The 14,610-nt window shown below is 36.8% G+C and overlaps 1 protein-coding gene across 2 annotated transcripts in view; it reads right to left on the reverse strand.

Moving 5' to 3' along the window:
• Nucleotides 1-14,610, reverse strand: part of LOC113685833 (uncharacterized) — a 37,935-nt gene that overhangs the window by 22,232 nt on the left and 1,093 nt on the right. For both annotated transcript variants that reach the window (XM_089202207.1, XM_089202208.1), the window contains one exon: nt 3,173-3,284. In XM_089202207.1, coding sequence (XP_089058333.1) covers nt 3,173-3,284 — 112 coding nt within the window. The remainder of the gene's footprint in view (nt 1-3,172; nt 3,285-14,610) is intronic.

The following is a 14,610-nucleotide window of genomic DNA, read 5'->3' on the forward strand; positions in this document are numbered from 1 at the left end:
AAAGGGTTATAGAAGGGAGGAACTTAATCCTCATTGTAAACTATACCCCAGATATAAAAATTTAATACTATGCAATATACATATACATACTGATACATTTTACATACAGGCATATATCTATATAAATATAAAATCTAAATAAAGAAGACATATCTAAGATAACTATTTTGTTTAAGATTATAACTAAATAATGTATAATACATAGAATAATTTAATTTTTAGTCGTAGGCCTAGTTAAAAAATGTTGATTTAAGAGCTTTCTTAAAAGCATTAATTGAGTCAAGTTCAACTACTGATGACGGTAAACTGTTCCATGTGTCGATATGTCTGTGCAAAAAAAAGTACTTAAAGATGTCTGCTCGGCTAAATGGTTTATATAGTTTAAACTGATGACTTTTTCTTGATTGCCAGTTACTGAAGGATATGTAATTATTAGTGTTTACAGAAGAGTGTCCTTTAATGAACTTAAAAAGCTGAACCAAACTAAGAAACTCTCTGCGCTGAACTAGTGTCGCTAGTTTCAAGGATTTCAGTCGGTCTTCATACGGAGTGTCTTTATCAATGATCCATCTTGTAACGTTCCTTTGCACGCATTCAAGTTTTTCAATGAGATATGCTTGGTGAGGATTCCACGCTTGACAAGCGTACTCGAGTATTGGACGAATCATGGATCTATAACCAGTAAATAGAGCCCTAGAGTGAGATCCAAATGTCCGCTTGAGTAAGCCCAATAATCTGTTCGATCTTGCAACAACAGACAGTACGTGGGGTTTCCAAGATAAATCACTGGAAAGAACTACCCCAAGATGGTTGTGTGTAGATACTTGGGTAAGTAGCTTGCTATTAATAGAATAGTTGCACGGAGAGGGAGTTCTAGCCCTGGTGAACTTCATGGACTCGCATTTGTCAGCATTTGTTCCTAAAAGCCACGAGCCACACCAATCAGTGACTTTATCTAGACTCTCCTGGGCAGTGATGGACGTTTGAGATGGAGTACAGTAATTATAGATTAACATATCATCAGCAAACATTTCTGCAGGACTTGATAAAGATTCAGGGATGTCATTGACGTATAGGATAAATAACAGGGGGGCAAGAATGCTCCCCTGTGGAACACCAGATGTGACAGGCGCCCAGTCAGATTGGCAGCCCTCGATTACAACACGTTGAGATCGACCTTGGAGAAAATTGGATAGCCAGGAAAGTAGAGAGCCGGTAATGCCAAAGCGTTCTAGTTTGAGTAGAAGACGGTCATGAGGAACTGAGTCGAAGGCCTTTTCGAAGTCCAGAAATATTACATCGGTAGAGAGGCGTTTATCTAGTGCTTTGGCCCATTCATGGAAAAGGTGTATCAACTGAGAGGTACAGGAGTATCCAGGACGAAAGCCATATTGATGACTACTAAGTAGATTATTTGATTCAATAAATCCAAAAATGCGATTGTATATCAGTCTTTCTAGGGTCTTTACAATCAGACTCGTAAGAGAGATAGGACGATAATTCTTGACTAGATCTTTTTGGCCCTTTTTGAAAATTGGAATGACGTGAGCAGATTTCCATTCCACAGGCAAGGTGCCAGATTGGAGTGAAAAGTTAAATAAATTTGTCATGGACTCTGATATAGCTGGTGCAGCCTCGCGAAGCATACGCGCTGATATCCCATCCGGACCATGAGCTTTTGTAACGTTTAAACCAATGAGCAATTTCTCGACCTCAGATTTAGAGCAATGTAGACTTATGATGACTTGATCAGTAAAAGGTTGAAGATCGTCACGTAACTTCTCAGGAATACCAGGACTCTCTATAAAAACCGATGAGAAGAAGTTGTTGAATAGCTGTGCTTTATCGAAGCTGTTTGAAGCCTTTTGGTTCTCCAGGGATACTTCAGGTGGAATAGATCGTGATTTCGTCTTAGATTTTATGAAAGTCCAGAAACGTTTAGGATTGTTACTGTTTTGAAGAGACTGAACATGGTGGCAATAGCTCTTGTTTATTTCAGATTTGACTTTGTTTCTACACTGCCTATATTTTTCCCAGTCAGATTGAAGTTGAGATGATTTAGCTTTTTTCCATAAACGTTTCCGTTTGTGAAAAAGGCGACGAATTGCAGATGTTAACCAAGGAACATTTCTTTTTCTTTTCAAATGATGTGTATTGATGTTTTTATTAACAGCAGCAAAGAACAATTCTTTCCATTTAGTCCACATTTGATCAACATTGTTCTCTAAGAATACATTGCCCCATGGGGCATTGGAAAGATGAGAGTGAAAACCTTCCCAATTTGCATTTTTGTAATCGTAAACGATCTTTGGAGCTTGATGTGGACGGGAAATAAAGACATTAAAGTCGAAAAAAACAACGTTATGATCTGAATTTCCAAGGCCACAGAAATATAATGGTTCTTTTGTTTAATATTTTTAAAAGATATTCAGGGTAGAATGTTAGAAATTTCTGGATACAAATGCAAGTTTTTTCCTTGGAAAGTGTCATTGAATATTCACCGACTCAACCAAAAAGGTCCTGAGGGGTTCAGATCAAACGTACGTTTCCATCGTTCAGAATGATGAACATAGCTGAAATGTTACCGAGAGACGGTAGTGTCATGTTTGTTTATGATATTCTGAGTAGCCAGATGTTTTTTCAAAACGTTCATGAAGATGGTAGTCGAATTTACTTTGCCACTCGCCTTTTAGCTTTTGGTAGACCAAGTGAGAAGCTGTAGAAAGATTTCGTTATGTTCTCCACAATGTACACGCAATGTAAAACTGCCCAAATTGAGAGATCGTCCTGTTTTTGTAAATTAAAGTTTAGGTTTAAGATCAACAAATCATGTCTATAGTTTATAGGCAATAAACCCTTGAAGTGATGAATAAATGTATATGTGAATATATGAAATCATGTGAGTATTCTGACCAGTTACATGCATTTTAAAATTGCAGCCATAAAAAAAAGATTCTTGTTAGCACAGTTTCAGTCTCACGGTCAAATGATACTGTATTTGACGGTGACTTACAGAAGAATGGTTGTGTTCCATAAAACCGTATTAGTCAAGGTAAGTTTACGAAAGTTCCTATAAATACAAGGTTTTAGGTTTTTAACATTCTTAGTTTATTATAATCTGCATCAAACAATAGGATAAGTTTTTGCTTCTTACCTCTGCTTTACCACTTACCTGTGCTAGGTAGAAACAAAGAACCCAGTGAAAACAGCAAAATAAAAGCCATGAAGGTGATGGACGAATAGTGATTCTTGAAACAAAAATGATCTGAATAGTTGATTTTCATCTATAAATCAATGAAAAGATCATTGATAAGTTTAAGCAGGTAGAAAAGACCTTAAGTGTTGGGCGAATCAAGATGCGGTTTCTAATCGTGAACCAGGCAAAGAGATGGGGAGGAGGTTGGGGAAGGGCGCCTAGGATTGTTAATGGTAATCTTTTTGCTAAAGAAGAAAAATAACAGAATACGACTATAGACTCCGATTCCTGAACCATACATTTTATGTGTACATTTGTGCCAGTTAAGTTGGTCAACAATAATAATGAAGGAAACTCTGTTGCATCGGAAGAGAAATACATTAATTTAAACATTTCCGTCTCGAGTACGACGTCAGACGAATTTTAACGTATCAATCCACACGACCTAATATTTGCCCTCTTCAACAGTTCTCTAAATGTAACCTTGGTTTCAATGAGATTTTAAGACAGTTCACACACCCTGCTGTCGCAAAGGTAATAATGCAATAATTTTGAGGAGACTAACACTGAGTTGACCTTTAGCTCTCCGCTTAACAAATCACATGCACCCTCGGAACGAAGCGGAGGTAAAAACAGCTACAGAGAACCTCTGCTTCTGAATATTAAGAGATTTCAACAGCCTCAACACACGCAACTGCACCCTGTTGATTTCAACTGTATGAAGAAAGAATCTAAACATATTCAATAGCTTCCAACCTCCTAACGCCCTCCAAAGAAGAATGTGACTTTCATGTCACACATTAAGAGCATGATATTGTCGATTCTTAGTTGCAAGCGTTGGCCCCTTAGAACCGGAAATATGATGGTCCTTTTGTTTAATTTTTTTTTATAGGTTTAAAGGTTAGAATGTTCGAAGTCAGTTCTATGTTGTTTGAGCACATGATTTATAAAATCCTTGAACGAGGAAACGAACATAGAGGGTTCATTTGCCTGCTTTGTTCAGGATTTTCGTAATAATGAAAAGTATCAATCAACTCCACGGCTCCCACTGTACGCCTCATCCTGTGTCATTAGATGGCTATCAATATTCTTACTGAAAAAGCGTTTTTAAAAAAAATAATCATGGGTGTCTACAAAAGGAAGACCGAGCACCCAAAACCGAAAACTCAAGGAAAAGTCATGGAAAACAACATGGGAAGACGGCTAACTCACAAAACGTCGCTCTGAGATACTATGAAATACACGTTATCGATCGGGCTATCGAGCTGGCTCATACTACAAAACAAAGTCCTTCACTTGAACGCTTTAGCAGCCCCAAAAAGACAATGATATCGATAAAGGCTCATAGTAAGACACTGAAACTTTACTGTGTAGTTTCCAAATTTAACTAATGAAACTGTTTTCTATCTATTTTGTTCTCGGTATTACTACGCAAATCTGAAGTTGTAAACTTTGCCAAATCCGCGCACATATTTGCAGTTCCTAACACCCAAACATCTTTGAGATAGTCTGAATGGTTAACGACAAGCTCTTCTTTGTCACGTGCATACTTCAGAAGGCCTTGCACCTCATCTTCTGTGATGGAACTACTTTGCCTTTGCATTGTATATCTGCTGCTTTCCTCGAGGCAACTCGGAAAAGAGAGGGCTCCAAAAACCTTATTAGCCTGCTTTCTCAAATCGTTGTAAACGCCTTGTGATCATTTCTTCTGTATGCTTTTCTCCATTGACGTGAGCATACTCTTTTTAAGGGATAGAATGGCATGCTGCTTGTGGAATGGGAATTACCACGCCCCTTTATCTGTAAATCAACAACTCATCTATCGTTCCTGTTCACGTGATACTGCAAAAGACAAACGTTTTCAACTATGTTGCCTTTTTTCTTCCTTTGCAATACTGACCAGCAACCAACGCTATCCAATCCTCCAAACAATGCAATGAAGGACCCCATCGTATACGCAATTCAAGATTGCTTTAATTTCCTCTCAGTTTTTAAACCAGTTCAGGTTGATCAAGGAAGAGGCATTTTTTTCTACCTTTAAGGTTGACAACTGCATTTGGCAGAAGTTTTGCTATACTTGGTGATGATTTTTATCCCCTGGTTAACAATGTAACTTTCCGGTCGGCCCTCCTCAAATAGCGGTATTCTGATGTCGCTGTTCTAGTTTTTTTGTATCTTTGAGTGGATAGAAAAATCACGAATCGTTTTCCTAAACACCCCGGAGAGCGTACATCACCAGCTGATTTTATGTAGACCATGAGGGGGAATTTAAGACCGGGATTAGTCACTGTTAAAACAATCATGCTCGAGGCCAAATCATCGGTGGATACACTTTGAATGAGAGTGTCTGGATATCATCACTGTCACTTCACATGACATCTCCCAAACTCGAACTCCAAAGGGAAATGAGAAATGGTTTGAGTTAGCAAGATTCGAGTTATCGGGATTAGCGTCTAATGGTTTTGCTATTCCTGCACAACCAAAAGTCATTTTCATAAATTTAAGGCCTGTTTACATGGAGGTGGGGGACCCCAGGTAGGTGAGGTAACCCGCCTAGGTGGGGTAACCCGCCTGTCCATATAACTTCTTATTTCACCTTGATCACGTTTACATGATAGGTGGGGTGACCCGCCTCGGCGGGTTGCCCGGTCTGCTGTAGGATAACCCTGTCAGCCGGGATGACAATTTGCCGTGTAAACGTCTCAAGATGGGGTAACCCGCCTAACCGGGGTCGCTTTCATGGCAAAAAGCTCTAAAGCGAAACACGTATGTTTTAAAACTTTGTACATCTCCTGGCCGTCTCATGGTAGAAATCACCAAAAAACGCAACGGACACACAAGGAGTATAAAATGTTCACATTTCGGAATATTTTGCGTTGTAAATCGACCATGTTTCAAGCTATTCTTGATAATGTATTAAGTCAATTGTATGTAAACGCGTTTTACTCTTCGACCACGGCTAGGCGGCTTACCTCACCTACCTGGGGTCCCCCACCTCAATGTTAACAGGCCCTTGGTTTGTTTTGATACTGGGAAAGTTTTTTTTAGGAAGTTTAGTTAAATGTATTATGTTTTCATAAATTTTATCAAGTTCATATCAATCGCGAATAAAGAATGGGACATGTCAATTGGCTAATTGTTGTGACACTTCAACATTTCTTGACCGACATTTTTCTTCAAGTTCAAGGTGTTTAGTTTGTTTATAGTTAGTAAGTCAGTTAGTTGGTCAGTTTAGTATGATTTAATTTTTCGTTTATGTAAGTATTTAATGCATGAATTCGAATTCTGAAGTTATTTAGGTTTGAGCAGTTGTGTGGAGTTTCCAAATTGTGACGCCTGTCAAAACTTCCTCAAGAAGACGTACTTTGTTTGTTTAATGACCTTGCTTTGGACCCACATGAAAGTTCTTGTTTTGCCTGACGCACTCAGGAGTTGACTCAATTGACCAGAAGCATTATGATTAAATACTTTGTTGTTCAGATTGAAAGTCTCTTGAAATTGTTTGGTTTAGCGTTCTAACAACAAATGTTTAATCTCCCAAGGTCACCCATCTAGCATGCCCACCCGTACCCGTCAGTAATGAATATATAAGTATGTTCTTCAGAGTTTACTTGGTAGAGAGTGGAGAGAAGAGAGAAAAGAGAATAGAGAGAAGAGAGTGAAGAGAGAGAAGAGAAGACTAGAAGAATGTAGACAGTGTGCTGTAGAGTAGAGTCAGAATTCTACAATTGAAGAAAAAGTAACCCGTGAGAATCAAAGTTTGAGATCCTATGAGATTAACCAGAGTTACACAGAATGAAATAAGCTTGGATGTAAGTGGAATTAAGAACTGGAGAACCGAGTAATTAAAGAAAGCAGGAAAAGACTGTTCGAGAGTATTGGTGCCTTTCGCCGGGCGTGGTGTGCTCGATAGCTAGTTATGGGTAGTTCGAGTTAACTGAGTTCGAGTTAGTTGATAGAAAATTACTGAAATAAAACATGATGAATAATAAGTTTTTTTAGCCATACCGTTTTAGAAGTATTTGGTCTTAATAACATGACATTTGAAGGGCCAAATATTTGAAATTGTTTCAAAGGAAACTAAAATTGATCCAGCCAATGTGTTGTGAAAAATATCACATTTATTCTTAGAGAACTTTCACTAGTATTTCATTTCATTTCGCGAACAAAAGCTAATAATGAATTGCGATCTCCTGAAATCTTTCTACTAGAAAAGACCAAAGCTAACTCTCACTGAAGAGATGTAAATAAATAATAAATACTAAATTTGAATTTGCGCAAAGATGGTTTTCAAACAAGAACATGTATTTCAATCAAATTTCAACGTCTCGCAAAGCCTAGCAAGGGATATCATTGTATATAGGGGCCCGCTAAAGCGTTCAAGCGAAGGTCTTGGTTTTGTCGTTTGAACTACCTTTTTTTTTTAACAAAACCAAGACCCCATCAATAACGTGTATTTCAATGCATCGCAGAGTGTAACGACGCGCCATGAATTAGCCGTCTTTCCCAAGTTGTTTCGCATGACTTTCTACGAGAGTTTTCGGTTTTGGTTCTTCGGTCTTTGTTTGGCAGACACCCAATCATCTATCACCTTCATTGGTACGAAAGAGTTGTTTTCGTAATATTTCGTGATATAACAACGAGATAAAAATAAGGGGGCGGCTGAGAATCAAAATGCTTTTCTTTCTAGTGAGTTAAATTGACAAAGGGGCTTCAATGAAGCGTGTGGCAGAAAACAACAGGAATTAGTTACAGCGTGAACTTACAAGAGAATCTATCATAGTGAAACATTTAAGTTCTGCGTTAACTTTTTTTCCTTCGTTTTAGCGTCGAATGCGTTTCCTTATATTGGGTCAGTTGGTTGGACTGAAAAAAAAACCGTAAAAAAAAAAATTAACAAGAATCCGTTTATATGAAGCCTGGTTCCCTAGCATTATTGCCGTGGAGCTTGGAAACCCAAAATCAATAGCAACGTAGATAGCCTAATAAGGCTGAATTGCATGATTATATAAAATAAAATACTGACTAAAATGATAAATTATATTTAAAGAGCATATTATTTACAAGAATGTTGGCGCCAACGACTTTCTTTTCTTTTCTTTTACAACACTCACGCTGTTCTCGTTTTCCCATTGAACCACAATAAAAGCTATCTTTAGAAATGTTATATTAAGCAAAACCGTTGAGAAAAGCGATCAACCGATGAAAAGTACATTCAAAGATGAGCGCCAAATGGTGTCTTCTTTATTTTCGATCACGGGCATGATTACGTGGATCTTTTAGGACTTGTCTCTGTCTTTTCTGCATGCCAAATGTTTGCAAAGTGTGTGGATGATCCACAAGTATTGCAACTCTTACAAAAATGTTTTGTAAGAATAAAAAAAGCAATACAAATTACAGCAATAAGTCACGAAAACAGAGCAAAAAACTGAAAAAAAAACAACAACAACAATCATGAAAAAAGAAAGATTAATTAGGTGTTGAAATTGTTTGTCTGAGGCATGAAATTTCTACCTAAGGCAACTGAGCTTGACTGTTCCAAGGTTTTCTAACAAAAGCAACCAGTAATGTAGGTTAGGGAAGTAACTTATGTTCATAACTAACAAAGTTCTTTAAGTGTAGATAACAATGTAATTATTGTTAATTATTGTGGAAGTTGTGTACCAAGGAGCAGCTAATGAATGTTTGATGATTTTGGCACATCAGTGAACATGAGACATTTTGCATCACAGTAAAAATATTTTATGATCATGGAATCCAAGAGTCCTTTGAGGTTAGAAAGCAAATTTGTGATATGAGTACATTGGATTAATTGGCAATTTCCATTTAACATAATTGACTGCTGGTTCATGAGAAAATCCATATTAATGTAGAGATTTACTAAAACTTAGTTTGAATAATAAATTTCATGATCTTTAAGTTATAAACATATACATGTATGTATATCTCTCCGTAAGTTTTGTATAGCATACCTTTTATTGAGCCAAAGTTTTAAGCCTCTGAAATTACTCCTTTTCTTAAAACCTTCACATTCAAGGTATTGAGAATTTCTTAGAATTTATGTGGACCTCAGGGTATTTAGATTGCCTCACATTCAATTCCCAGAAATTCCCAAGAATTCCACCCTTCTTAAATTATAGGTAGTTTGTATAGCTGAAAATTCCTAGGAATTCCTAGGAATTCCGAGTCCTCACAAAACTGAAGTCTTCCTTTCCCAGAAATTCCCGGCAATTTTAAGCTTTTTTAATCAGGGCTTATTTGCATAGTTGGGAATTTTTGAGAATTCCTAGGAATTCCTAGGAATTCCCAGAAAACTGGGAATTCAGCTCGCAAGGGTAATGGTTGATTCAGGGATGATATTGATAAGAGAAATTAGATGCTAGTCACTCTAAGGGATTAAAGTGTTAATAACTGTACACATTTTATATGCTCCTTGCATTTGTTGGCAACAATAGTTGATGTTGTTAGGAAAGCAAACAAACAAATGAACAGAAGTAAAATGAGGTAAACTGTAAACTCAGCCTACCATATGATAGAAAAAACATAACAGAACACTTAAGAAGGGAAACTGGATGGTGTTAGGTAATTTCCTCTATTGCCCTTCATGTTTTTTATTCAAATAACATTTAATCAGTTGTGTCAAATTACCAGTGTGGACTTGATTCTTCTCAGATGTCAGTTGGTAAAAGATAGATACTTATAAAAAACACGCTGAAGTGGTGGTGTGATTGATTTGTGATATTCAGAATGACAGAAGCAGGAAAAACAGATTGAGCTTTTTCCTATTCCCTAGTAAGTTAATTAGATTTTTGATTTTACATTCAAACTGGGTGAGATAAGATTAATTCATATCATGCTTCATTCTGGTTTATTTACATGGAAAGGTAATTGTTATTATAGTTTACAGATGTTTTGGTTGCCATCCCAATTAACCCTTTAACTCCCAGATCAAATTTGTAATTCTCCTTATTATCAACCATACAATCTTACAATGTTAGTGCAGAGAATTTAGTATTGGATCAACCAATTATCCCCTAATTAATATTTTTATTTATTCTCATCACTTGTCTGCTTGATACTGTATTGATATTGTAAGGAGAAATTCTTTCTCAGTCACATGTAAGGAAGCAGGTTATTAAAAAAATTAACTTTTCATTTAGGTAATTATTTGAATATGTGAACATTTGATTTTTTCACATGTAACAGGATAATCAGAACTCCACTGTTAGTAACAATCAGGTGACTAACTTGGAAACTTGAGCACTTAGCAAATACACCTCAGCTTTCAATTCTGATGATTAAAGTTTGCTGAGGTAATTGAAATGTCAGTCCCCATGCAGGAACTTTCCACATGACCTGTACAGTCATATGCTATGAGATTTAGAAAAATGCATTTTTGTCAGTAGTAGTAACAAAAACTAATGATATTGTGTAAGCATGAACGTTTGGGAGAAGTTATGGTAGTAATTTACCTTTTCTTTGCCAAGATGCATTGGGTCTGATAATTATAATGTATATCTTTTAGCTTTGAAACTTTCAACTTTGTATTAATTGTAACTGTTTACCATATCTATTTCCCTGTACCTTAAGCCCTCAAAAGTTGAAGCAGGTGATTCAATAACCTGACTTCCTTTGTTTGGAATTGTGTGATTATATAATTTTGCTGTGTAAGTTACCACATTGTAACATGTAATACTATTATTCAGATTGCATTAAGTACTCTTGCTGAAGCTTTCATTAATGCTTGGTGTTTCTTACCAATGTTCACACCCAAACTAAACATTGACATCTTGAAATGATCACAAGATATGTGAGTTCTAAAGGGTGGAAATCTGGAAAAGCAAGGATCCTCCTTAAATTAGATGTGAAATTAATGGGGGCCCTCCCCTTTTAATTCATGTTTTTACTTTGACCTGCCTCCTCCCCTGTAATGCTTAGGGCACATAGATGAAGAAAACGTTTTTTGTATTTTGCACATGTATTTTGATATAACGCACAAAGCAAGAATATAAATACCTTAGCTTAACAAGTTAAAGAATTTAAATAAGAAAGTTGTGCAGACCATATCTTACTTTTTATCCTCCTTTGGATATTTATCCAAATAACATAGTCACCAACAGTCTCATTCACCCTCAATTTCCATTGCATGAGCTTGTGGAAAGATGACAACCTTCTTTTAATAAAGAAGAGAAAGCGTGCCCTCTTAATACAGACAGTTCTTTTGGACATCATCAGCACAAACCTGGTCTAATTTGTACATGAAGGTGATTGTTTCATGTAGGCTAACCTTAAAAATTAGTTGTGAAAATCACTTGAACCTGTCATCATATGAATGTTTGACTCAGTTTTACCTCACTAGCCAACATGTAAACTGAATGATTGGAAACTTGGAATTCATTTGTTCTCCTTTTGAGGTGTGCATCAAAATTTCGAAGTCATCACAGCCTTGAAACACAGGTTTAGAGGAAATCTGCCTGAGTTTTCAAGATGTAAATCTAGGATTATGACTACTTCGAATGACTTTACTACATGCCATAAAGGTACAGGCGGGTGTTGTAAAAATGTTGGCTCAGCTTTTTCATTAAGACACATTTCTTTTTCTAAGAATCTTGTTTTTTCGGCCTATGCTGAATTCTAATTTTTCAACCAACTTTTCTTCCCTTTTGAATATTCTTAGATCTCCTAGTATCAGTTAATATTCACGTAATTAAAATAATTACATGAAATCTTGCAGGTGTATGGCACATTATATTTTCCTCTGATCCCCTTGACATTTAGTTATGTGTAGGGGTTGATATTGGCTATAAAATCTAAGTGAAATTAAAGTTTTGTGCACAGCCGATGCATCAAATTTATATAATACTAGTAGTAATCGGAGATTAGGGAAGTGCGTTTGGCATTTCAAAGGGGAAATATTGTTTTTTGGTTATTGGGATAGATGAATATGCCTATAGTATGTTGTCAAATAAAGGGTTATGGCGTATTGTGAAACCTGTATTTACTCTGTGTACGAAAAGGTTTTAAAGGCTAGTTATATCGTATGGTTTTTGAGGAGGCAGTCGTCGCAGTCCATCGGGCGTGTACATATGCAAGTTTTACTGTAGTTGGTGTGGTAGTTAAGTGTTAGTAAGTAGTAAGAGAATAGTTGAAAACGTGTTTAAATGTAAGCATTAATTTTATTGAACCTTCACCAACGAACAACCACGTCCTCGAACGTCCGACAAACTGCGATGCACGAGGCAGCATCCTTTGCGCAACGAAATTGTGACGTCATTCAAAATGGCGCTGAAAAGATGAACGGCCGGCCGATCGAACGAAAAAACACGGGTCAGCTTTCGCTTGCGTGCACAGGACACCTACGCGATCACAGGAGATTAGGAAGCGTTCTTCCTTCCTTCGTCGAACGCAAAAATATTGTATCCTTAAAACTAGTCTGGCTTTCACGGTGATAGCAGGTAATTTAGTGTTAACAACTGGGTTGAAAACGTAAATTAGCCACCGTAAAGAGTAAAAAAGCTGACGTTTCGAGCGTTAGCCCTTCGTCAGAGCGATAGAGTGATAGTTTCCAGGTTTGAAAAAAGTCATTGCCTACTGAAATCCTCAGTTTCTTTGCCCTGACAGCCCAACTTCATCAAAACATTGTATACAGGAGCAATTGGCTAATTATTGATACAGACAAGAAGAGCCTATTCTCAAATACACCCTCCTCAATCCTGTTAGCTTATTGTGGGCATGGCATTTCAAACATCGCATTTATGCCGCAAATTTTTCATTCCCTGATTAATTATTTTGTAACGGTGTTCACAAGTTGTGGATAATGGTTGGGTTGAAATATAATACAAAGACTTGCCAGTAGATAGTCAAATGAAAACTTTTTTACATATCAATAAAGTTTATTGTTGCGTTTCATATTAACATTTTGCAACAACTCGATCTTCCAGTAAATTCAACTAATAGCAAACATGAGAAAATACCTTGTAAAATTTTTCAACCTATTTAATTTAGCCAATGACAACATCAACTCAACCTTTGAACGAAAGAAAAAACTTGATTGATGTTTGGAATTGATTTCTGTGATGTGGAAATGAAATCCAGGTATTATCTCAGGTTTTCTTGAAGACATTCACATTATATGCAGTTATACCAGAGGTTACCGAGTTAATTAAGAGAAAATATCAGAAAAAGACGTCGTGTCTTTCCAGCCAGAGGACAATCATGAGACAAGAATAGCCAAGAGCGAAACAGTTTTAAAAAGTTACAGGTTCAAACACGAGTTGAAAATTACTTTTCTTTTTAATTTTCTACGCTAAACAGAGGAGGTTGAAACGTTAGGGAAAAACGGTGGGGTAAGCAGTCATACCTGGCAACTTCAAGAGAAGATAAGAGAAGCCCATACGATTCTGGTATATTGTTTTACTGAGTCACTGTGCTCACGTTTTTACACTCCAATCGACTAGTGATGTCTTAACGCAACGTAGTTTGCCGTCGTTTCTTTCAATTTTGGCTCATTTTCCCACACCGAAATTATAAGTCATGCTTAATAGAATATAATTTCAACTGATGCTGACATCCTACACTTCATCTGAAGAAGAAAACATTCCCTATCTTCGAAAATCTGCTCAAATCATTAGGAACATCGACGAAGGTCCTAAGCTGTTTGACCATACCCGGTCCAAATCCGCCAGCGGATATAGACCCCCATTCGCAGATTTGGACCCCCCCTACCAAACGTTCCTTTTAAGCATCGTTTGTATCATACTTGGTCACTAATTCTATTTGGAAGCTTTTTGCCGATGTTCTTTTCCATCACAACACAACATTCCTCGGTTAAGGTAAAGCCGGAAAAACAGCCATTTCGTTCCAATTCTGCCGCATGTATTCTGCCGAGTCGTATAGTATACGCAATAATTAAATGCGAACAAACTACTGCATTCGAACTCTTTAAATTGTTCCAGTAAATCTTTGCTTCTTCTGATGCCAATCAACATTAATAGGTAACGTCATAACATAAGTGGAGACTGCTGCATCCAGTCACCAAAACAACTCAGTCTGATTTTCTAATTAAATAACATTAAACAGTTTCTGAACAAGAACGAAGTAACAACTCCTGCTAAAAGTCGTTCGTAAAGCCTATGGTAAGTAAAAATGTTTCTATTCTGAACAATTGGAACTCTCAGCTTATTTTCAAAGGCAAGTCAACATTAATGTCTACGTCCTAACAAAAGTGGTGACTATTACATTGAACTCAATCTTATTTTCTAATTTCAACGAATATTAAAATGGAAAAGAGGAATCTTATTCGATCTTGAAGATTCGAAACTCTGCTAGTTTCGATTTCAGTTGCGGCTTGAAGCTCTACCAAATGAGATCAAACTTCCTCAGCAATAACAACTTTGTCAATAGTACGTCACCTT

The sequence above is a fragment of the Pocillopora damicornis genome, chromosome 3, assembly GCF_964200805.1.
Source record: "Pocillopora damicornis chromosome 3, jaPocDami1.2, whole genome shotgun sequence".
Lineage (NCBI taxonomy): Eukaryota > Metazoa > Cnidaria > Anthozoa > Scleractinia > Pocilloporidae > Pocillopora > Pocillopora damicornis.